This window comes from Macaca fascicularis, chromosome 9 (assembly GCF_037993035.2).
Source record: "Macaca fascicularis isolate 582-1 chromosome 9, T2T-MFA8v1.1".
Classification (NCBI taxonomy): Eukaryota; Metazoa; Chordata; class Mammalia; order Primates; family Cercopithecidae; genus Macaca; species Macaca fascicularis.
Genome location: NC_088383.1, coordinates 52,335,981 through 52,359,154, shown reverse-complemented (window position 1 = coordinate 52,359,154; position 23,174 = coordinate 52,335,981). Strand labels below are relative to the sequence as shown.

Here is a 23,174-nt window from a genome sequence, read left to right as displayed (position 1 = left end):
TGCACAGACCTGGGTGATGGGCTCTGTCCCAGCTGGAGGCTGCTTTTGCCTGAGGCTATAATCTAACTTTGCTTTTAGGAAAAAAAACACAGATCAAGGGAGGCTGTACCATAAATAACAAATTTGGAGGTGTATATAAAGAGAGATTCTAGTTTTAAAAAGTTATTTTAAATTGTGGTAAAATATACATGAACTTTATCATCTTACAATTTTTAAGTGTACAATTCAATGGCATTAAGTGTGTTCACACTACTGTGCAAAACATCCTTCCACAGCACTCTTTTTATCCTGTGAAACTGAAATTCTGTACCCATGAGACAATTACTCCCCCTCCTCTCTGCTCCCAGTTCCTGGAACCCTCCATTCTACTGTCTACGAATTTGACAACTGTAGGGACCTTATATAAGTGGAATCATACAGTGCTTGTGTTTTTGTGACATAATGCCCTCGAGGTTCATCCACGCTGTAGGATGTGGCAAGATTTTTCTCCTTTTTAGAGCCAAGTAATATTCCATTGTATGTCTGTATTATATTTTGCTTATCCATTCATTGGTCAATGGACACTTGGGTAACTTCCACTTTGTGGTTACTATGAATAATGCTGCTAAAAACGGGGACATATAAATGTATCCTGACTGCTTCCTGCTTCCTTTCCTGTATGTATCCAGAGTGGAGGTGCTGGAGCCGAAGTCGGCTCTAGGTTTAACCTTTGAGGAGCCTTCCTGCTGTTCTCCACAGCAGCTGCACTATTTACCTTCCGGCAGTGCGCAAGAGTTCAATTTCTCCACGTCCTCACAAACACTGGTTCTTTTCTTTTTTTGATAGTAGACATCCAAATGGGTGTGAGGTGGTATCACACTGTGATTTTGGTTTGTATTTCTCTAATGAGTGGCAATGCTGAGAATCTTTTCATGTGCTTCTTTGTCATCTGTAAATCTTATTCGGAGAAATGTCCATCTAAGCCCTGTGCTCATTTTTGTTGTTGTTGTTGTTGTTGTTTTGGATGGAGTCTCACTCTGTTACCCAGGCTGCAGTGCAGTGGCACGATCTCGGCTAACTGCAGTCTCCGTCTCCTGAGTTCAAGCGATTCTCCTGCCTCAGCCTCCCAAGTAGCTGGGATTATAGCCACCTGCCACCACGCCTGGCTAATTTTTTTTTTTTTTTGTAATTTTAGTAGATACAAGGTTTCACCATGTTTGCCAGGCTGCTTTTGAACTCCTGACCTCAAGTGATCTACCTGCCTCAGCCTCCCAAAGTTCCAGGATTACAGGAGTGAGCCACCACGCCTGGCCCCCTGTGCTCATTTTGGAATCAGGTTTTTTTGTTGCTATTGTTGAGTGTGAGGAGTTCTCTACAGATTCTGGATTAACACTGACCAGATCTATGAATTACAAGTTTTTCTCCCGTTCCATAGGCTGCATTTTCACTCTTTTGATCGTGGCCTTGGTTCACAGAAGTTCTACATTTGATGTAGCCCAATTCATCCATCCTTTTTTCGGCTGCCTGTGCATTTGGTGTTTATAGTTTTAAAGATGTGTACCCAGCTAAATCTTCAGCTAGAACCAAGGTCAAACAGAAGCATGAAGTTTTTGGCCCCATCTGGCATCGCCCTGCTGCCCTGGCCACCTGCCTGGGGCAGATACACACCTGGGCACGGCCAGTTTCTGCTGCAGTTCCCACTTCAGCTGCTGTCCACTCAGAAGAGCACGGCATCCAGGCACGGGAGCGCCCTGACTGGCTAGGGAGTGCCCCATCTCTAGGCAGGTGTGAGGGCTCACAAGGGCTGGGCCACTAGCGCCAGCCCTCGGTGCCAGGGTCCCAGGGGGCCAGGAGCCTGCAGAGGAGGAACCTCTGCTCCTGACCAGCACTGCTGCTACATGCGCCTGGGTGCGCAAAAAATGTTTTTGTTTTAATTAATTTTAAAATCAAAAGGATGAAATAAATATAACAATAAGGAATAAATAATAATAAAGTGGCCTGGATTATGTTTGTCTTATACCAACACAGCTGCAGAACACAATTTTGCCTTTGAATGTGGGAGGGGTCCATGGTGCACGCATGTGGCCCTGGCTTGAGAGTCACCTGGTGGTGCCTGAGCCCCCAGGAGGACAAGGCTTAGCATGGAGCACGCAGCCCTGGGCAAGGCAGGGACCCATCCAAGGCCTCAGCAGAGGAGGCAGCACCCAGAGGCGGCCCAATCTCAGCTGCTTTCTGTTGCAGAGCCCTTCCCTTTGCCATGCCTCCTCCTCCCACAAGCCCAGGTGCCAACTCAAGAGCCTCCCAGGCAGCCACTACCAGGCATTGGTTTCCAAGTGACGACTAAGTGCACCCTGCCTGGCGTCCTGCTCTCTTCCTCAATTCCCTGTGTCTTCCCTGCATCTGGGGGTGGCTTTCATCACCTCTAACTCAGGAGGTTCAGTGGCCTCTAAGCCTCACCCTGCCCAGGGCAGCCACCACACACAGCTGTTCACAGGTGTCTCTCTGAGCCATTTGCCAGGCCTGGGCCTGCTCACACATGTCCAGTTTCCCCTTCATACACAGAGCCTGGGATGTGCAGCTGCCTGCATGCCCCCGCCACCAGCCCCTCACTCTGGGCCCTGGTGCTCGCTTGCTCGCTCAGCCTGGCCCAGGGCTCCCAGGTGCATGACTGTCCCTGTCCTCTCCACCTGTGGGAGTCCTGCCGACTGTCCTGAACAAGCTCCTGTCCCAGCCCCAATCTCTGCCCCAAGTCCCGACCCTGCTGGCCTTTGCCTCCCTTAACTCTCAGGGTTCTTGTCTGATGATAACAAGAGTATGAGGCTGACAGACGGTGCCCATACACTCAACCTGCTCTTGGCTGGGAGGGCTTCCTCCAGATGCCCTGCCTATGAGCCAGAGGAGGGCCCCACTGGCTGGCCTATGGTGGTGCCAAGCAGGTGGGACAGGCCACACATGCTCCATGCCTCTCAGTGTGTGGTGTGTCCTTGCACGTGGGGGCGGGCTCCCCGACACAAGGCTGTTGGCTCTGGTACACAGCAGGAGCACCCGGTTATGCCTCTTGACGATGAACCCTGGGGTCCTGAGGTGTGTCCTACAGAAAGAACAGACATGCACTCCCCACACTGCCTGCATGCCTTGGGAGAGGTGACAGCAACTGGGTCCTGAGTACTTCCTTGAGCAGCAAAAGAAGCGGCTATCCTGGCAGCCCACAAACCAGGCAGGACAGATGGACACGCACATGCTAATGGCTTGCTGGTCACACACAGTCCTGGGCTCATGGGGAGGATGCTTGCTGGCCAAGAAAATAGGCAGCTTTTCAGCCCTTTCCCTGGCAAGGAATCCTTACTTTTGGAGAGATGAATGTGTTAGACCCTAAGGCTGGAGACCCTGGGACACCTGACTGGGGCACCCATGTGCACCCTCCCTGAGGTCAGCGGGCTGGCGAAGTCATCACACCCTTCTGCTGAGCTGACACTGCCCAACCTGTCTAAAGGGCCCAGCCCTGGGTGGAGAAGAGTGCCCAGCCCAGCTGAGGGGCCAAGGGGGCTACCCCACGCTGCCTGTTCTGAAAAAATGCCTGACCAAGAGACAGCCACAGACAGGCAAGTGGAGGCTAAAGGGAAGGGACTGCCTGGGGCTGCAGCCACAAGCAGGAGCCAGTGCCCAGCAGGACGGGAGGGCTGGGGGCAGAGCCAGAGTGAGAGGAGGGGAAAAGCAGTAGGAGGTGGAGGCAGTTCAGATGAGCAGCAACAGCACAGAGCTGGAGGCGAATGCTGGTTGGAGACAGAAGGCCAGCTCCCTGGACCATGAGGGCATGAACTTAGGAAGAAGAGGAGGGTTGGGCAAGCTTGTGGATTCCAGGCAAGGCTGTGGACTCCATCTGGGTGATGGAGAGAAAGTGTGTGTTGCAGTGGTAACAAGCCTGGAGCAAAGGACATATATTTGTGTCTCAGTTTCCCCTCCGTACCCACCGAGACTCAGAGCTCCCACCACACAGGGGTGTTGGGAGCTAGAAGGAATTAATGCACGTGAAGTTCATAGAACAGTGGCTGGCACCAAGCAAATGCTCACAGAAGATGGCTGCATCACAACCATCAACATCACCATTACCTCTACCACCACCATTACCTCCACCTTCCCCACTACTGTCTCTACCACTACCACCAGCACCATCACCTCCACTACTACCATTGCCTCCACCACCACATCCCCACCTTCACCATCATGACCTCCAACACCACCTTCACCATCACCTTCACTAATACCATTGCCTCTACCACCACCATCACCACCACCATTGCCTCCACCACCACCATTCCTGCCTTCACCATCATGACCTCCACCACCACCATCACCATTGCCTCCACCAGCACCATCGCCACCAATCGCCTCCACCATCACCACCTTCACCATCATGACCTCCACCATCAATATCCCCATCATGTCCACCACCACCGTCTTCACCATCACTACCACCACCACCACCACCACTCACCATCATGACTTCCACCATCAACATTATCATCACCTCCACCACAACCGCTATCATGGCTACCTCCACCATCACCATCACCAATACCAATACCACCATTACCAATACCAACACCAACATCATGACCATCACTATCACCAGCACCACCCCCATCTCACCTCTATCCCCACCACTCTCATCACTTTGCTGGCATCCTGAGACTTCCAAATGAAAGCAGTTTTGCCAGGTTTAACCTACACTAACCGTGGAAGGAAATCTGGGCTGTGAAGACCCACAGGGCCACCACTGGCTCATCCTGCCCACTATTGTATTTATAACCCTGCTTGATCCCCGGCACAGAGCAGGTATGAAGGAAAAGCCTGGGGCAGGCTCTGGTAACTGGAGTCCATAGAAGCCCCTCTTCAGGAGCACACTGCATCAGCCCCTGGTTCCTTGGCTCAATTGTACCCACGAACAAGCCAATACCTCCTTCAAGAAAAATCTGACAGCCTGTCCCATTCTTCGTGCGCTAGGTTTAAGCATCTCTCTGTAAAACCATCAAGAAAAAACTGGCCTCTGCAGCTCAGTGCACATACTGGGCACTCAATAAACACCAAGGGCAGCTACTTTCCTGGTGTCCTGGTGACACCAGTTATCATCATGGCAGGGCAGCCTCAGTACCAGACTTAAAAATTTATTCTTCCAAAATGCTGGGCAGGAGACCCAGTGCGGAGTGCAGGATCTCCTCAGATACCTCTCCTCTTGGACCCCTAGCCAGGCAGGGTGGCCGGTAGCTGGAAGAGCAGCTGAGGAGGAGGAGAGATGGGGCCTGGCCCTGGCCTGGGAGGCACCACGATCCCTGCACGCACGAGCATGGCCCTCCTTCACTGCGGCTCTTCTCACACACCCGGTCTGAGCCCCTGCTGTAGAACTGAGATATCACTCACCTCATCCCATGCTAGAAAACAGAGGCCCAGAATTCCTGCCGCACACCCATGGTAGAACTGCAACCAGGGCATGAGCCTCCTGACACCCCTAAAAGCCATGCAGCCTTCTGCTGTGAGTGGGGAAGGGGTCCAGGCATGGCTGAGGTTTGGGAGAAGGAGGTCCGCAACTGGGCACTGCGGTATCTGGCACCCCAGGGCTACCTTCTGCACACAGACCCAGCCTTCTGCTCTGAGGGGCCCAGGCCCTAAGCTGCACAATGGCCACCACCCACACTTCCACACCCAGACCAGCTGCAGCGGCCTGGCCAAGATGATGGGCGCTCCTGCCCAAATGCGATTTCCCAGCTGCTGCGGAGTTAATCACCAGTCTCACTGGCAGTTGCTTCCGGCTTCTATGCAAAGGAAACTGCCAATTAGGTTATAATTAATTTCTTTCCTAGGGCAAGGCCTGGCTGTAACAAGACTGGCCACCCAAGTGGCCTATGGATGACCGTGTAAGGGTCACTGGCCCCCTTGGCTGCAAGGCTCTAGAGTCTGCCCCAGCTGATTACATTGTTCACTGGCCCTGGCCTGGGGCAACAGGGCCAGGGCATCACCACTGGCTTTGACCCTGGTGCCTCTGGCCTGGGCAACTGTCCCCATGCACTCAGCAAGGCAGTGACTCAAAGCATGTCCATGTGCTAATTTAAGTCAATCTGTCAGCTCATGTTCCTCAAGCTGAGACGGTCTTGCCCATTTTCGCCCTACCCCAGCCCCTTCTCATCCCTGCTCAACATTAACAAGTGGGAATCCACGGTGTGCTCCTTGTAAGCAAGTCTGCTTCAGGCACTTCACCTGCGTCACTCATGGCATCAAAACAACTGTCAGAGGTAGGAACCATAAGGATTTCCACCTCACACAGGAGGAAAATGAGGCAGAGCTAGCTTAGGTAACCTGCTGGAGGCCACACAGAGGTTAGGAATTAAGCTGCAGTCTGGCCTGGGCTTGTCTGTTCAGTGACAGGCATGCAGAGAAGCCGGGGCACTGTGAGCTACCTCCCCTTCTGCATCGGGCTGCAGAGCAGAAGCTGGGCTCTCCCTGGGGAGAGGACACAAAAAAGGCTTGAGGGTCTGCTCTGGTGGAGAGTCAGGGGAGAGAGTCGCGAGCCTCTGAGACAATAGGTTTCAGCCCAGCACAGACCTGGGGCCAAACAAGCTGCTAATCCTGATGCCCCAGGTCACGGCCAGGTAGCCCAATGAGGGGGCACCACCTGCATCTGGATGCTGTTATCCAGGTCCTGGGAGCAAAGACCTCAACATCAAGGGTGAAGAGGAATCCAAACCCAAGGCTGGGGGTGCCATGCAGGGAAGGGGATGCCCAGGGGAGTGGTGCCAAGTCTTCACCTGACACTGCCCCCATGTGTGACAACTCACACCCCCTCGGGGCCTCGGTTTCTCCATGTGTAAAATGAGAGGTTTGCACTGATGTGTAAGCTCCTCTCAGCCGAGGTCCTTATGCCCTTTGAGTCCACGTGATATCTGTGCAGGAGTATTCACAGAATGAGCTCCTGACGAGGGGCTGAGGGGCGGACGGTGGCTGAGATGGAAATCGGGACAGGCTCTGGCCGAGGTAGCCCCTGAGGGGTGAGGGACATGGGGCCAAAACAGGATTAAGACTGCAAGTGTCCTCCCAGGCCACTGACGATGAGGCAAGAAGACAAAGGCCTAGTCCAAAGAAGAGAGTTCAGCAGCAGGAGGGAGCAGAAAGGCAGGGCAGAGTGGCCCAGTCCATCCCCCTGTGCCTCCCCGCTGTGTGCCAGGGCTGGGCGCTTGACCTCCCTAGCTCTGTCCCTAGCTTCGAATGGGGACAGAAACTCCTCCTTGGGAGCACAGAGTGCCTGTCTATGGATGCCAGTGTTTCACCCCCACCAAGCAGATTTGCAGGAGCCCAAAGAGGCTGCTTGCCACCCTTGGGCCAGGGACCCCGGCTCTGTGCTGACCTCCCGAGCTACCTAGGTGCATCCACCACTGTCCCAAGAAAACTGCCCCAGGCCCTGGCAGCATGACATAACACCACAGCAATGACGATAATCAACTTACGGCAGATCCGATTATCAGCCTGGTTATTTTTAGAGACAGGGTTCAGGGTGAGCGAGAGAGGGCGGCCCTGGGTTCCCATGTTGCTGAGTCTTGTCTCGTCAGTGGGGTGGGGGTCCGCTGGCTCCTTGCACCTTCCCCCTCCTCCATCCTTCACAGGGTGGTTCCTGGGAGGCCCCTTCTTATGCACAAATAGTGACATCATGGATTCCAGATGTTTGTGCTCAATGTGGCCTCAGAGTCCGGGTCTTCCGAGAACGTTCTCAAGGTCCCCAAGGGCAGTGGTGATTCAATGCCCATGTAAGGAATCAGACGAATCCACATCCTCCTCACAAGGGACCCGGGGCTCAATCACTAACGGTGACAGCCCTGCATGAAGCTGCTTCTCTGCAGCTCTTGATGCAGATGCGACAGCAAAGTCAGCTGTACGGCAAGACGGCCACCCAGTTAGACAACAGGCAGAGGGCTCAAAGAGATGCTTCTCCAAAGAGACATGCAACTGGCCAGCATGCACAGGAAAAGATGCCCAGCACGCCATCACCGGGGAAAGGCAAACCAAAGCCACAATGAGCTAGCACTGTGCACTGGCTGCACGGCCAGAGTGAGACATGAACCAGAAAACAACAGGGAATTATACGTGGTGGTGAGAATGTGGATAGATTGTAACCCTTGGGAATGTAACACAATCCAACCACTGCGGAAAACAGTTTGGCTGCTCCTCAAAAAATTAAAACAGAATTACCTAGCGATTTCATGTCCAGGTATGTCCCCAAAAGAACTGAAAGCAGGAACTCAGATATTTGTAACAGGAATGCCCCTGGCAGCATTTTTCGTAACTGCCAAAAGATGGAAAGCACCCATGTGTCCATCCCCAGATGAATGGGTGACGGCACACTATTTACCCCTGACAGGAAGGGGCTGACGCATGCCACAGCCTAGAGGAACCCTGAAGACCTTATGCTGAGTGAAGCCAGACAACAGTCCATGTACATGAAATATTTCTGGACAGGCCAAGTCACAGAGACAGGACACAGGCTGGGGGTTGCCCAGGGACAGGAAGCAGCTGTTTAATGGGTATGGGGTTTCCTTTTGGGGTGATGCAAATGTTTTGGGACTAAGGCAACACCTGTGCAATGCTGTGAATGTGCTAAATGCCACCAAATGGTTCACTTATAAATGGTTAAATTTATGCTATATAAATTTCACAATTAAAAAAGTGTAACCCATAATTATTTGCTACCCTGTTTTCCCCTCCCTCCCCCTCAGCTGCTGGGCCTGCCACCAGCCCCGGCTATGTGGACCAGGACAAGGGCTGGAGAGCCGAGAGGCAGACGTGTGTGCAGGCACACCCCTGCATGCCCGCATCCCTGTGTCCTCTGAACTTGAAGCCTCCTGGGGTGTTCAGAAGGGCCATGTGACAGGCTCCCAGGGAAGACAGGGAAAGTGACAGTGGCCCCCTCCCAGGCCTCAAAGCTCCTCAAGCCTCAGGCTCCTCGAAACTCTGTGCCTGCCTATGCACACAGCCGGGCACACGGGCTGGGAGGTGTGGCCACCCAGCAGGTAAGAGCCATGCCAGGTTGTGCCACAAACAGGACACAGTAGATGGTGTTAAGCTCCTGAGACTGGGGGCGTTGCTGTCACCAAGTACAGTTTCACCTGCCCCTGCAGATACAGGTGGTGGGGAGGCTAGGGAAGTAAAGACAATTTGAGACTTTCCTGGGTCATGAGTTTTCAAGGTGCTGTGGGGCGTCCTGTATGTGACCTGCCAGAGGAGTCTCCTGCAGAGACAACCTGCAGGCTGCCCACCAGTGCTGGGTCCCACAGCCAGGCTGGCCCCTCACGATGGCAGAGCAATGTGCCCATGTCACCAAGCGCCTATGAGCCCCGTTGTTTTCCTGGGTGAGGAGGGCCAGGCCTGGAGCCCCACTTGGGCTAAGTGTTAGGCTTCCCGGGGGTGGCAGATGCCCTACAGGCAATGGTGGTGGAGCAGGAATGGGAGCAGAGCAGGAGGAAGCCCCTGGCCCCTAGCCCAGCAACAGCTGCCGGGTGTGTGCCAGTTGCACTGGCAAGTAGTATGAGGAAGAAACCCAGTGAGCCCTCTCCCTCCCTCCGGAGCTGCACCGGCTCATGCTGCACCCCCAGCTCACTCACCCTCGTCCCGGCACCCAGAGCACACATCTACCCCAGCATCTCCCCGCTCATTACTTAAATTCTAGGAAATAACATGTCTCCTTTTTCCCTCTCAGGAACACAAGGGCAAGAATCCTCTGGAGTCACAGGCACACAAGGGAACTGGAAACAGCTTGGTGGCCACTGTCCTCCTGCCCTGGGGCCACACTGCCCCTCAGGTGCTTCCCTGGAACCCCAGCTCCTGCAGGGCACAGACTGCAGCAGCACAGAGGAGCAAGAGCCAGAAGTGGAAGCACAGTTGCAGCACCCGAATCTGGGAGGGGGTCCAGGACCTGGGGCTGTAGGGCCACAGGCTCTCTCTTGAGCATAGAGCCCCAGCACCAGGCCCTCCAGGTATCCCTGGTATCAGGGAAGAAAGCCTATGCCCGCTGGTCCACCAGGTGGGTGCACACCTGTCCAGGTGCAGCGGTGACCTTTGTGTGGTGGTGCCTGGGCTGCTATACTTTGTGGAGCCACCCTTGAGGCAAAAGCAAACAGAGGTGTTTGCTCGGAGCTGGCCACCTGCTCCCTCCAGGGCCAGGTGCTACCTGAACTGCTGTCCTTAAGGTCCTGCTGGCACCATCTCCCTGCCCCAGGCTTTCCAGAGGCCAGGAGTCCAGCCAGGGGGAGCTGCGGGAACAAGAACACCTCGCTGCCTGCTCTTGCCCAGCTCTGTTCTGTCTGGGGTCTCAGGGTGGACAGTTCAGGGACCCATGGGCTTCATGGCCTCTAGGCTTGGGGAATGGAGGGGAGCAGGGTCCCTGAGGCCCCCATGATCACCCAGCTGCGGGACCAGAGCTCCATGGAGGTCCAGGCCTCATTGTCTCAACACCTTCAACCATGCCCAGGCCTGGCCCCAGAGCTCAGGGAAGGCGGGACGAAGCAGAGAGGTAAGGCGGGACGAAGCAGAGAGGTAAGGCAGGACCTCAGCGGCTGCTAAGTGTCCCAGAGCCTTGGTCAGGAGAGGGCCTGTCCTCCAAAGTTCTCCTATGAGAGGTAGAGCCTGCCTCAGGGAGCAAAGAATCAATTCCCAAGGCTCCGCCTCAATCCCTGAGCCAGCCCCGGCTGCTGTTCTAGTGGGGGAACCAGGTGGGTTCTGGTGGGCCTGGGGCCTTCTCCCCTCCCAGCCCCGAGGGGTGCAGTGCCTGGATTATGGACCCCAAGGGACCTCCCAGCTTGACCTCATAGTCCCACTGACTGGCAGCCTCCCAGGGGCCATGGGGTGCTCCCCTACCCCATGGAGCATGGAAGAAGGCTCTGGCAGGCAGATGGGCAGGGAGAGACGGCCTCGGTGCCATCAGCTTCTCTGTGACCATGACCGAGGTGCGCTCCCTGCCTGGTGGTCACTGCCCAGTCCCCGCTCCTCGCCACACACACATGTGGAAGTCACTACACAGGGTCTCCTTGACTATGGTCTCTTCCTGCCACGAGACAGCTCCGGAGAGTCCCCAGCCCTAGAGCAGCAAGGCAGGAGCCAAGGCTCCCTCAGGAGTGCTCCCAGCTGCTGTTGTTACTATATTGCTACTGTTATTGGTACTATTATTGTTACTATTAAGTCACACTGCTGAAAAATAATTGCAGAGGAGAGGGGAGATAGAGGGCACAGCAGAGAACGGGGAGGGAGCATAACTCAGCACCAGGGAGCAGCCTCTGAGGCAGGGAGAGGGGACGGTGGGGCCCACTTCTGGGGGAGGGGCTCCTGAAGTAGAAAGGAAGTGCCTCTGCAGGCGGGGAGGAGGGGAGCAGGGAGCCTGGGGGCTGCGCCCCGCTTTGCCCCTATTCCCTGGCTTTCTTCTCCCAGGCTGTCCTGGAGGATGGGGAAGACGAGGGGGAAGGCCCTGTCCCGCATGAGGAAACACAGCTGTACCCCTGACCTTGATGCCCAGCCCCCATCCCTACACCCTTGTCCTCAGCACAGTAGCTTCCATCCGACGCCAGTGCCTCAGGCATATGTTGGTCGCAAGGGCCACAGCCTGGTGTCCCAGCTGAACATCTGCATCGCCATTGGCAGCAAGATGCTTTCCTGCCATCCACAGAGCACATGCGGCCGGCCCTTCTGCTGGCACAGCCATGCCTGGTGCTCGTCCCCAGACCCATAGGACTCCCAGACATCAACTAAAGCTGATGAGACCCAGAGAGTGTCTCAGTGTCTGTGCATGGTGCCACATGTCACCCTGGGATCTGGGTTGGGATGTCCCGAGGGCACCTGGAGCCCAAGGCAGGGGGACTCACCAGTGGGTAGGCAGGCTTAGGGCAACCTCCCTGGAAGCCCTTCTTAGCCCCACCCTGGACGCAAACCACTGGCCCAGAGAACGGGCTGGAGCAAGCCAGAGGGCCAGGGTTGGGGAGCTCCTGCATCCTCTCCACCAGTTCGAGTCCATAGGCTATGAGAACCTCAGTTTCCTCACCTGTGAAATGGGCCAAGGCCATGGCCCTTGCAGACTTGTTGGAAAAGATGAGGTGAGTGGGCACAGCACAGGGGCAGTGCACTGTGAACCCCCATGGGGTGCTACTGTTGGTATTAGCCTTATCCAGTTAGGATGAGGGGACCTAGAGGGTCCTCGGCCAGGCTGCAGAGGGGGAAGGTCTCAGGGGAGATGGCAACTTTGGGGCCTTCCCTTCCCCTTGGCACCCCAGGTTCCATTTTAACAGATATCATAATTTTTAATTGATTTTCTCCTCCCCTGGCTAAAAGGCTATTAGCTCCCCACTAGGTGAATGCATCCCATTTTCTTCACACCACCAAGGAAACAGCGATTTCCTCAACCTGTCCCTAAAGTGATTCTGCAGAATAAAGGCAATTTAGTGAATCAGCTCAATGCACTTCCCCATTTGCTCTCTGCTTGCAGGCCCCCAGCAGGCCCAGCCCACCAGTGTGGGCTGCAGGCAGCTCCTGGACACCAGACAGGGTCAGTGAGCTGGGGTGGAGGAGAAAGCAGGCCAGGCCCAGGTGAACCTGATGAAGCCTCTGGCCAGAGAAAGGAGAGGAGGAAAAGGATGAAGCAGGGGGAGCTGTACCCCTGGCTTGAGCTGCCCACGCTGACACCTGGTGGTTCAGGCAGAGGTGGGCCGCCTAGGCCCTCTGCAAAGGGTGGTCTGGCAGCTTGGATTGGGGCCCTGCCAAGTCACATTGCCCAGCTCTTCTATGCTGGGAGCAGAAGGCCCTGGGGCCCGGGGGCAGAGAGGGAAGGTCCTTCCTTGCTGCAAAACAGGACCCAAGAAGCCAGGCCAGGAAGACAAGAGACAAGAGGCTTGCTGAGGAGCTGGGGGAGGTTGAGGTGCAGGGTCAGCCTGGGATCTGGGGGGAACCCCAGAAGCTGAGACTCAGTTTCCTCATCCAAGCAACGGGGACAGCCATATCTATGTTGAGCAGTGAAATGTCAGAAACCTTTAAGAGCAACTTTTAAATGAATGTAACTTTTAGATGGAGGTTCTCTCACTCTGGTTCCAGCATACCTGGGGCTGACAGGCTATGCCCTGCAGGTATGAGGAGTGTGTGTCCCTGCATACACACGTGGGGTCCCTGTGTGTGCGAGTGATGAGAGGGGCTGGGGTCCCTGTGTGGACCTGGGTGAGGCAGGGTGTGAAGGAACCACGCTGTGCGTGTCCACAGCCTTGGGAGCAAGTGCCATGAGAAGGGGCAGGAGTGTGTCTTGATGGTGATCCAGTGTGAGTGTGTGTGTGTGAGCTGGGGAAGGACTCTCATCCTCTAGAGACCCTGTCTGTGCCTGTCATCAGGCCCAGCTACTAAAGGGCAGCGTCCGCAAGAGGGCGCTTGAGGCCGAGCTGTCCCCGGGGGTGGTTGGGGAGCACGGCAGGGCTTACTGGGGCGGTCCTTGGCAGCTCCAAGAGTGCGGCTTGAACCTCCCGAGCTGTGTCTCTTGGGAAAGAGCCCCACAGGCCTCTCCAAAGGCCCCAGCTGTCTACAACAGGGAGTGGGGCTGCCTCTCCACTTCCAGTGCTACCAACTGTGGTGTCTGGGTTATCCCAGGGGCTAGGGGTTCACGATCTCTGGATTGCGGAAGCTGTCTGTGGGCCAGGGTTCTGGGGATGGAAAGCTACCTGAATGCCTGCTGAGTGCCACAAGCCAACCCCCAGAGCCTGGCCCCCACAGCCTCACTGGCCACCCCGACTGAACGCAACGCTGTGGAAGGGTGTGGGGAAGTCCCCTGCCCAGCACATCAGCAGCTGCTGACACCTGACCTCCTACCCACAACCTCAAAGCCAAAGCCACAGCCCAGAATCCCAAGACAGCCTCAGGGCGCCTTGTTTGCTTCTGCCCCGTGTCTTCCCCCTGCAGCACTGGGACCCCAAAGTCCTAACACTCAGAACAGATAGGAGGGCAAGGGCTTCTCCCCTGTCCCTCGCTAGGTGGACTGGGGACCCACTCTGGCCTCAGCATATGCTGAGCTGACGCACAGGTCACACACATGAAGTCTCAGGCAGGCCTGGAAACTCAGTCTGTGCAGGGCCTGGGGCCAGAGACAGGTTGACTGCCCACGGCTTCTTCTGTTCCCAAAAGCTGTGGGGAGAGAAAGCCCTTCCTAAGGAGTGAGGGAGGATGGCCAGGGCTCCTACCCTCTTAGAGGGAAACTTGGTTCATACACAAGCACTTGGAGGGAATTAAGTCAGGGCCAGTTTGAGGGACACTAAAACGTGCACCAAGGGGTCAAAGATTGCACAGCCTTGAGGCTCATTCTGCCAGAGTTTGGGTGGGGTCGATGACCATCTTTGCAAGGCCACACCTAATGCTGGGATCCTAAGGCATCTGCGGTTTCACCAGGCCCAGCACCCACGCTGGCTGGCGGCGCAAACCCCTACCCCACCCCAAGCCCTGGGCCTCCTATGGCCGCATCTTCAGCATCTCTGCCAAGCAGCGCCACACCACTCCAGGGCTGCCGGGTGGGACTCCGATCACGGCGGCCCCTCGGGGGGAGCCACCCCAGAAACCACGGTTTTTAGGTGTTTAAAGACCAGGGCGGCAAAAGCGCACGAGGGAAAAGCAATCTTTTCAAAAGAGCCTCCGAAACCCTCGGCTGGCCAGGACGGCAGAGCTGTCGGAGTAACGCACGGACGCTGAGCGGGAAAAGGAAACCAGGACGGAGCCGTCTCCTGCCGAAACAGAACTCCCCGCACGAATCGCGGGCTTTTGGGAGTCCCTGACCCATCCGCCACGCCGGCTCCGAAACTGCTGTCCAGTTTGCTCCAGGACGCGGCTTTGGCGTAGGGCGCGGCCAGATTTGAGACCTGCGGCTATGGCTAGGGCTCTGAGCACCGGCCCCTGTTGCCCGGCCTGCGCTCCGCTCCCGCCCGAGACCCGCCCAGCCCCAGCCCGAGGCGCCCTGCCCGCCGCCCGCCGCAGCCACTGCGCTCCCAGCAGCGGCCAGGCGGCCGGCGACCGCACAGCCCGCTGCCCACAGCAAACAGAAAGGCGCTTCTGAATGCGTCCTCTCCGCTGCTCGGCGCCAACTTCGCCCTGGCCGCTGCGGGCGCCGGCAGCCGGCAGCCGGCAGGACTCACCTTTGCCTAGCAGCGGCAGCAGCAGCAGCAGCAGCAACAGCAACCGCAGCCCCGCGGCACCGGACGTCGCCTTCGCCATCGCCCGTGCGCACTGGGGCCGCGGCTGGAGGGCCGGCGGCTGGGGCCGGCGGGTCTGGGTGGCGGGTGCGGCGCTCAGTCCGGTCGCCCCATCCCCGCCCGGGGCGCGGCGGACACGACGGACACTGGGCGCGCGGCAGGGGCTCCGGGGCACTCAGCGCTGCTGTGCGCCCTGCTTCGGTCGCGGGACTGAAGCGAGGCAAACGCCGGCTGCGCCGGAGAAGCGGGTAGGGGCGGGACTGGGCGGTGCGGGGGCGGTCCAGGGGTGGGCCAGGCGAGGCCGGAGGCTGGCGGGGTGCGGGCAGGGGCGGGGCTCCGGTGCCTGCTCTGGCTGCGCGGGGTGCGGCCGGGGCGCGACGCGCGTAGAAGCTCAGTGCGGGACGTGCGGCGCGGGCCGGGTGGGGCTTGGGGAGGAGCGGGGTGCGGCCGAAAAGGGCGCGGCAGGAGTCGTGTGCGGGCCATGAGGGGCGCGGTGCGGATGGAACCCTGGAGCCCGGGTCCACGCACCTCTGCACGCAGAACCGCTTTTCCTACCCGGTGCGCGCCCACTTGCAGTCCCTGCGTTTTGCCCTTTCCGCTGCACAGAAAGGGCAGGGATGCTACGAGGGATGCAGGTCTGGCCGACTGGCTCGGGGTGCGACCCCGCGGACTCAGAGAAGGGCGCCCCGCCTCCAGGCTCTCCGCGGAGCGCATGCTGCGCCATTTCTCAGAGGCGGGAGGCGCAGTGGGAGCGCGGCCTCTGCTGGGGCTGGAGGCGGGAGGCGGGGAAGAGCTGAGAGGCGGGGAAGAGTGGCAGAATAGCCTTTTTCAACATCCTGGGGTAGTAGAGAGGGTAGGGTCGAGGAAGGGCAGTTTGTGATTCCCCCCACCAGTACTGTTCCAACCCTTGGAAACCGGAAACTGGCTCCGGCCGCCTCTCAGAGACCTGGTGCTGGTGGCCCTTGCATCCCTTACACAGCAGAACTCTTTTAAGAGGTGGGGCTGACAGTCGGCGAGTGAGTAGCAGGGAGGAACTGGAGCCCCAAAGAATCCAATTTTCCCCCAAAGAAATGATGGAAATGATGCGCAAAACACGTTTACCCCTAGTAGCGAGCAGCAACTAGACCTGAGAAGGGGTTCTGGGTGAGGCTGGATATGGGCTCAGTGGGGAAGTTCTCTGTTCTCGCCCCATCCCTCGCTGCCTTTTGAGGTCTGGCCTGCACCTAGGCGCAGAGGGATGGAGGAAGGGAAGCCCATGGGCCCTTGAGGATGAAGAGCCTGGGAACCTGGGCACAGGGCGCCCCTGAGCCAGCCGCTCCTTTGCCTGCTGTGTGCAGAACCCCGCCCTCTTGCCTGGCTGAGCTCAGGGCTGAGTAAGTGATCTGCACATCACTGCAGATATGAAGTCAAAGTGAAGTCACCCTCACAGGCAGGAGGGGGAACTGCCAAGACAGAGGCTGGCTTGCACTCAGCCAACCATGATGTCCAGACCTGGCTTGCTGAGAGGTAGGTGGCCGGGGCACAGGCCTGGCAGCCGGGGAGAGCCACTCTGGGCCACTGGACTCCGGCTGCCTGCCACACCCTTCCAGTTTATGGAGCTGGAGTTGGCCACAAGGGGCTCCCTTGGGTGCAGACAGGTTCCATCTCTGGTGCCAGTGGCTACCCAGGCTGCAAACTCAGGCCTGTGCCCAGGGAAGGGACCTGATAGGTAGGGAGGGGCTGGGGGCATCTTTTGGCTACAAACAAGCTCCTGTGATCGGCTTCTAGGTGAATGAAGAGGGAAGTGGGTAGGCTTAAATAGCCCCACCCCCACACCTCCCAGGGACCACCCTGGCCAGCCCTTGGCTGACATTGATGTCTGGCTGGGCTCTGTGTGGCCATCTTAAGGAGCCATCTGGGCTTGTGCTCCTGCCTACCCTACCTTAGACCTTTCCACCCTCTCGCTCCACCCTCACCCTTGGGGGTCCTGAGTGAACACCTGACACCGTGAAAGGGTGTCATTTACCCCTTAGAAAAAGGTCTGGGGGGCCCTCGCAGGATACACCTGTGTTCCCATACATGGACACACACGCACACAGATGCATGCCTCCCTGACACGTGCACGCCCAGGGATCTGACCAAAGGGTTGCTCAGCAGAGGACAGAGGTGAGGCCCAGAGCCGGCTGGTCTCAGGGACTGCGGGTGGAGGAGATTCAGCCCTGCCTGGGTGTAGGCTCAGTATCCAGAACATCAGGCAGCAGGAAAGAGCTCCTCGCCCAGCAGAGGGGAAGTGAGGCCACCCCCACAAGGGGAGGCGGAGGCCGGGTGAAGTGCAAGGCAGATGTGCCAGTCTTTGGGTGCCCAGGAGGCCTGGCCCTGACTTCTTTCAGTCCATGGGGTGGGGAGGGCCTGCAGGGGGCTCTGCCCCTTAGTCATCTCTCTGAGCCTCAGTTTCCCCAGCTATAAACATCTCCCTCTCAGAAGAAGGGGTGAAGATAGAAAGAGGGGTGCATGTGAGGGTAGAGCCCAGTGCCCAACAAACAGGAAGCCGTTAGTAAGTTGCAGCCATTGGGCCTCCCTGGGCCTGGGCTCGGGCACCCTGGCCACACCGTCCTGCTGAGGGTCACGGGCTCTCTGGGAGCTGGAAGAGGGCACATCAAAATGTGGTCGGTGCTCCCTGTCCCTGCCCGCAGGTCCCCTTGGAGAATCTTTAGGACAGCTTTTATGAAGACACACATCCTGGGTCCCCCGCTCCCTAAAAATCCATGTTAAAAGAAAAGTTCAGGGGCCAGGCTAAGGGCTCACACCTGTGATCCCAGTACTTTGGGAGGCCAAGGCAGGAAGATCACTTGAGGCCAGGAGTTCGAGACCAGCCTGGGCAGCAGAGTGAGACTCTATCTCTAAAAAAAAAAAAAAAAAACCCCAGGAGGTTCTGCTGCAGGCATCTGCTTGGAGTGATTAGACCTGATTTTGAATTTTGCCATTCATAGTTGTGTGACATTGCATACTTTACTCCTCAGCCTCAGTTTTGCCATCTCTCAAATGGGGACTGAAATAGTGTCCCTCCCTGGTGACTGTGAGGAGATGGTATTTTCAAGACTCTGCCCCAGTGCAGGGTAAGATGCTTAGTGGGTGGGCAGCTCACACCATCTCCCTGCAGCATGTGAGAACTTGGAGTTCATTCATTGCTTCTGAGCAGATGAAGATTACCTGGAGCTCCTCAGGTCTGACTCCAAAGCACCAAAACGCAGCAAAGGGAAGGGAGGGAGGAGGGCAAGCCCATCATGGGCCATGCCTGTGCAGGTTTGCCTGGCAGGAGGCGGGCGGGATGCTCTGTGTCCTCTGACCCAGGTGACGTGGGGTTCTCTGCCTGCACTGAGAAGCATGGTCGGAGTGAGGCTGAGTGCAGTGACAGGAAACTGGCTCTGGGGGTGTCTAATGACTTGCAGGTAGGGGAAAACACATTCAAGAATGCAGCTCGGTCCTGGTGACACTGGAAGGCTGGGTGGCATTCCTAGAACTGCTGACCGAGGCCTCTCAGAGTGGACGTGGGCAGGGGTCCAGGTCCCTCCCATGGGCAGTGTGACATGGTGGTTGGAAGCACAGACTCTGAGGCTGGCTATGTGCACTGTTAGCAAAGTGGTCGGTGCCTCAATTTCCCCATCTGCCTGCCACTGCCCTCTGCTTCCCCCATCGGGCTGTTGAGGTGAGGGGCAGGTCTACTGCTCCCCACGGTTTGCCTCCCTGGCCTTGCTGTTGGTGCCCTCCAGGGCAGCTGCGAGGAGGAAGCCAGTGACCACCAGCTGGCTCTCAGGGCACCCAGAAGGGCTGCTCAGCCAGCCCACCGCATGCCAGATATGCTGTTTCCGTGAGCATGCTCACAGAACACCTGGCCTGGGCTCGCAGGGTGTGGCTGCGCAGGACAGGCTTTACCTAACCGTGCAAGTCCTGCCTGCCTGTGGACCTCAGGTGCCCTCAGGGGTGTTTGTAGAAGAGCCCTCAGCCTGGCCTGGGAGAAGACCCCTTTTGCATCCTCCCTGGGGCCTGATTAGGAGCCGAGTGCCTGAACAGAAGCAACAGGGGCCTACATATCCATCAGAAACCCTGGGGGGTTCAGGGAAAGCCCACCTCCTCCCACCAGCCTGCCCACCTACTCCCGCTGACCTATCATTATCACTTTGCCGACCTCACTTTTCCATGCCCCCACACTTCGTTCTCTTCTGAATTTCTTTCCTTCGTCCTCCTTTCTTCTTCCCCCTCTACCCCTCTTCTCCTCCCCTTCCCTTGGAGGAATCTTCATCCTTTTTGCCCAGCACCAGAGCCAGGCTAGCCACACCACTCAGCAGCTTCTGTGGTGCTCTCTGGGCCTCGGTGTCATCCTCTGTGACATGAGAGCAATAACATGGGCACTGACTTGAGGGTAAAGCCCAATGATGCATCAGTGGGCTCAGTAGACAGTGGCGGTGTTTCCTGCCCCTCTGCCAGGGTTTCTCTCCTACAGGAGGCTGTCTAGGTGTGGCCTGGGGCAGTAGCATGGTGGGAAGGCTGCAGGGGGCTCTGAGTGTGTCTTTGCTCTGTCTCTTGTCCCCGTGTCCTTGGCGGGTTACCGAGAGTCTCCGTGCCTCAGTAGGAAGGCAGAGCTCCTTCTCCCTTAAGTTCCCTGGGGATGGAGCCAGTCAGTCTGCACAGAGCCCTCAGCCCAGGGACCCTTGCCATCAACATGAGCTGCCACTGCATCAGCCTCTATCCTGTCAGCTGTAGGAGCTGAGGCCATGAGGCCCAAGCAGCCACTGGACGGTGCTAGGGTGGCACAGAAAGCCAGGGGACCCTGGACCCAAACAGTCCAGACTTTCCACCTGCACAGGTGCACTTGCATGCTGTGTGGGGCTGGTGGTCAACAAGACTAGCTTGCCAGAGCACACACCTGGCTTTTGCATCCTGGCTTGGCCACAGGCTTTGAGCCCTCCCCATGTAACCCAAAGCCTTCTCAGTGCTGGAGGGACCCAAGACCCCAGAGCCGTATTTGCCGCAGAGGACCACTTATCTGACCTTGAATTACACATTCAGGAGTGGTGGGTTGATTAATGTCTGCACCCACCCAGCCTCCTGGGCGATTGGCTTACACCCAGCCCGAGGGGCTCAGAGGCCGGCCGGTTCATGGACAGGACCTCAGGCCTGTTGGTGCCTTGCTTGGTGCATCCTCTGGAGAAGGCATCCTGGCTCCAAGCAACGTGGAGAGTGGGGAGCTCGAGTCAGCCGTCCAGCAGATACGGGCTGAATGCTTTTTAGACAAAACATCTCCCAAGGCAGTTTCATAATCTGCCTTGTAATGCAGATTTAGGCAACTTTTTACGAATGCACTTTTTAAAATAGGCCTTAATGGATCTTTGCAGTAGTTACAGTCCATTGTGTAAATGCAAGCAGAAGGGCTTTTTGAAAACATGTATTATTGATCAGAAAGGCAGCAGCAATTAGAAGCCAGTGTGTCGTATTGTTCAATACACACTTCCTATACAGCCCTGCCGTGCCCACTCATAACTTTCTGACAAATTATCTTGTCACTAGGAAGCCCTTTCTTTTCCTTTTTGCTTCTGTGAGTGAGAGAGCGCCTCCTGATTCGTTATTAGCTGGAGGTAAGCTCAATGAAAAATTAAGCTCACTTTTGCCATTGCAAAACCTATTTACAACTTCTCCTTGGGCTTCTAAACTACAACGAGATCTGAGCTGGAGGGGCCACAGAGGGGCCGCAAAGGAGCCACTTCGAAGGAGGAACTCTGGCATCCAAGGCCACCGTGAGCTGCCATTCAGCGGGGTTCCAGGGAGGAAGTGTGCCCCCGCCAGCTCCCAGCGTCCTCAGCAGCATTGCTCCTCTTCAGTCGCCAAACCCAAAATGACCACTGAGGATGAAGTCGGGATTTGTTTTTTGCTCCAACACTGGTAGGAGAATCTGTCTTTCCCTCAGTCTGCACAATTGCCCTTCGTTCTTCTTGAAAAGCCCACTTATTTATTTGACAGACATCTCCTGGGCCCTTGCTGTATTCCCGGCACCATTTTTGGAAACAGAGACGTTAACAGTGAAGAAAACCAAGTCCCTCAATTCCCCATGCATCTAGGGAACAATCCCTCAAACTCAAGACGTGTGCAGGGGTCCAAGGCAGAAGAGACGTAGGTGGTGGTTGTCAGGCCTGGGCGGCCCTGGGAGCTGACCTTGGGCAAAGAGGATGGTGCTGGGGTGCAGTGCTGCCCTGGAGACACCGGGAGGTGGTGGGAGGCCAGCCAGCCTTGGCTTCCCCACAGTGCCCCAGCAGAGGCAGGCAGGCGTTCACCCTCCCAGGAGAGTATCCTCGCAGCAGCCTCTGGCTGGCTTCCCTGGAAGTTGCAGCGTGCCCTCCGTCCTCTGAGAGGGGTCCTGCCCGCAGGACCTGCAGAGGCTCACTTTGGCCCAGGAGGTCTTTTGGAGCCAAAAAACCCTGTGGTGCTTTGGGATGCTGACAAACAGGAAGCCAGTGACTGAATGCCCCAGTGGTCTGCAGGCTGCCATGGGCTCATGATGGAGGTGGCTGCGGCTCTGGTGAGGTGTGTATCTGCCAGGGCCCTCCAGGCCTGTGGGTGCCCAGGGGAGCCTGCCTTGCTCCACATTCAGGAGCTGCTGTGAGCTGCAGGGACAGGAGGGAACTGTAAGCTGCCTGCAGGCCACCCTCCTTTCCTGTATCCTGCTTGCCCTTGGGTGTGGGGTGCAGAGTGCAGGTTGTGCGTGATTTCCAGCCCCTGTGTCTGCAGAGGGTGCAGGTACTTGATACTTGTACAGGTAACTGCAGAGGGCCCAGGTGCTTGGTACCCCTTCCGGCTCTCCTGCAGGCCTTTGTTGCTTTGCAAGCCCTGGGGCTGGCTGCAGGCAGAGCCCCCAGGACTTCCCCTCCAGCCCCTGCAACACCCTGTGCTGCTACCTGAGCTGAGGCCTGCCCAGGGCTTCCCGCCATGCCGGACCCCTCATACAGACCAGAGAGGCCCCTCCCTGCTGGCTCTGTCTGTCCAGGGGAAGGTTCTGTGATGATGACCATGTTGAACTTTGTGCTGCCCGAGCACTTAAAATGTGGCTAGTGTGACTGAGGAACTGAATATTTAATTTTATTGAATTTAAAATAATGTAAAATTAAATAGCCACATGTGGCTAGGATACTTATTGAGCAATGCAGCTCTAAAAAACATCTCCATAGCCTCTCCTTGGGGCACCTGGGGAAGATGGACTCCTGCCACCCACCTCCCTACTGGAAGGAGAGCAGAGAAGCAGCTGGCTGGGTAGTGCCTGGATTATCCCGGGAACCACTGCTCTTGCAGCGTTCCCTCTGTGCCCTGGCTTCCAGGCAGCTTGAAAATGCACAGCCCTGAGGAGATGGGGAGCACTGCAGGGGTACACCCTGGGCACCCCCTGTCTGGAGAGTCTGCTGCTTTCCTCCAGGCCCAGTCCCAGGACTTCCTTCCTACAGCAGGCAGGGCTAGGAGCACAGACACAGCTCAGCCTTGGCAGAGCCCTGCCCTCAGGGGCCTCTTTGGAAAGGGGCTGATGAGCTACTGCATATTAAGAGGCTGATGAAGAGCTGTCAGGGGACTCTCTATGCAGCCTGAGGCCCAGGCGTGATCACCGAATGCTGGGACCTCAGCATCCAGCCCTCTCTCCTCTGCCCCAGACTCCCCATCCCTCAGACTCAGGTGTTCCCTGCCCTGGACCCCCACCGGCCTGGGAGGCTCTTCCTGGCTCCTCCCAGCCCCTCTGTTGTCCAACTCCTACTTATCACTCAGAAGTCACCTCTTCCCACCCTACTTAGATGCTCAGCACTGGCACTGCGTGGAGCCTAGCATGCCCTCTGCCCTAGCTGTGCTGCATTTCCCTGTCGCCTGAGGGAGGCCTTGCAATGTCTGTGGCCCCAGGCTCCCTACATCACTCTTCACTGTTTTCTGTTCCTTGGTCTGTCTCGT

The 23,174-nt window shown here is 57.1% G+C and overlaps 1 protein-coding gene across 3 annotated transcripts in view; it reads right to left on the bottom strand.

Moving 5' to 3' along the window:
• The window catches only part of RET (ret proto-oncogene), a 53,074-nt gene extending 37,644 nt beyond the window's left edge, over positions 1-15,430 (bottom strand). For all 3 annotated transcript variants that reach the window (XR_012417627.1, XR_010577937.2, XM_005565037.4), the window contains exon 1: positions 15,162-15,430. Coding sequence is in view for 1 of the 3 variants with exons in the window: in XM_005565037.4 (XP_005565094.2) it covers positions 15,162-15,240 (79 nt within the window). In the remaining 2 variants the exon portion in view is untranslated. The remainder of the gene's footprint in view (positions 1-15,161) is intronic.
• Positions 15,431-23,174: the final 7,744 nt, after the last annotated feature.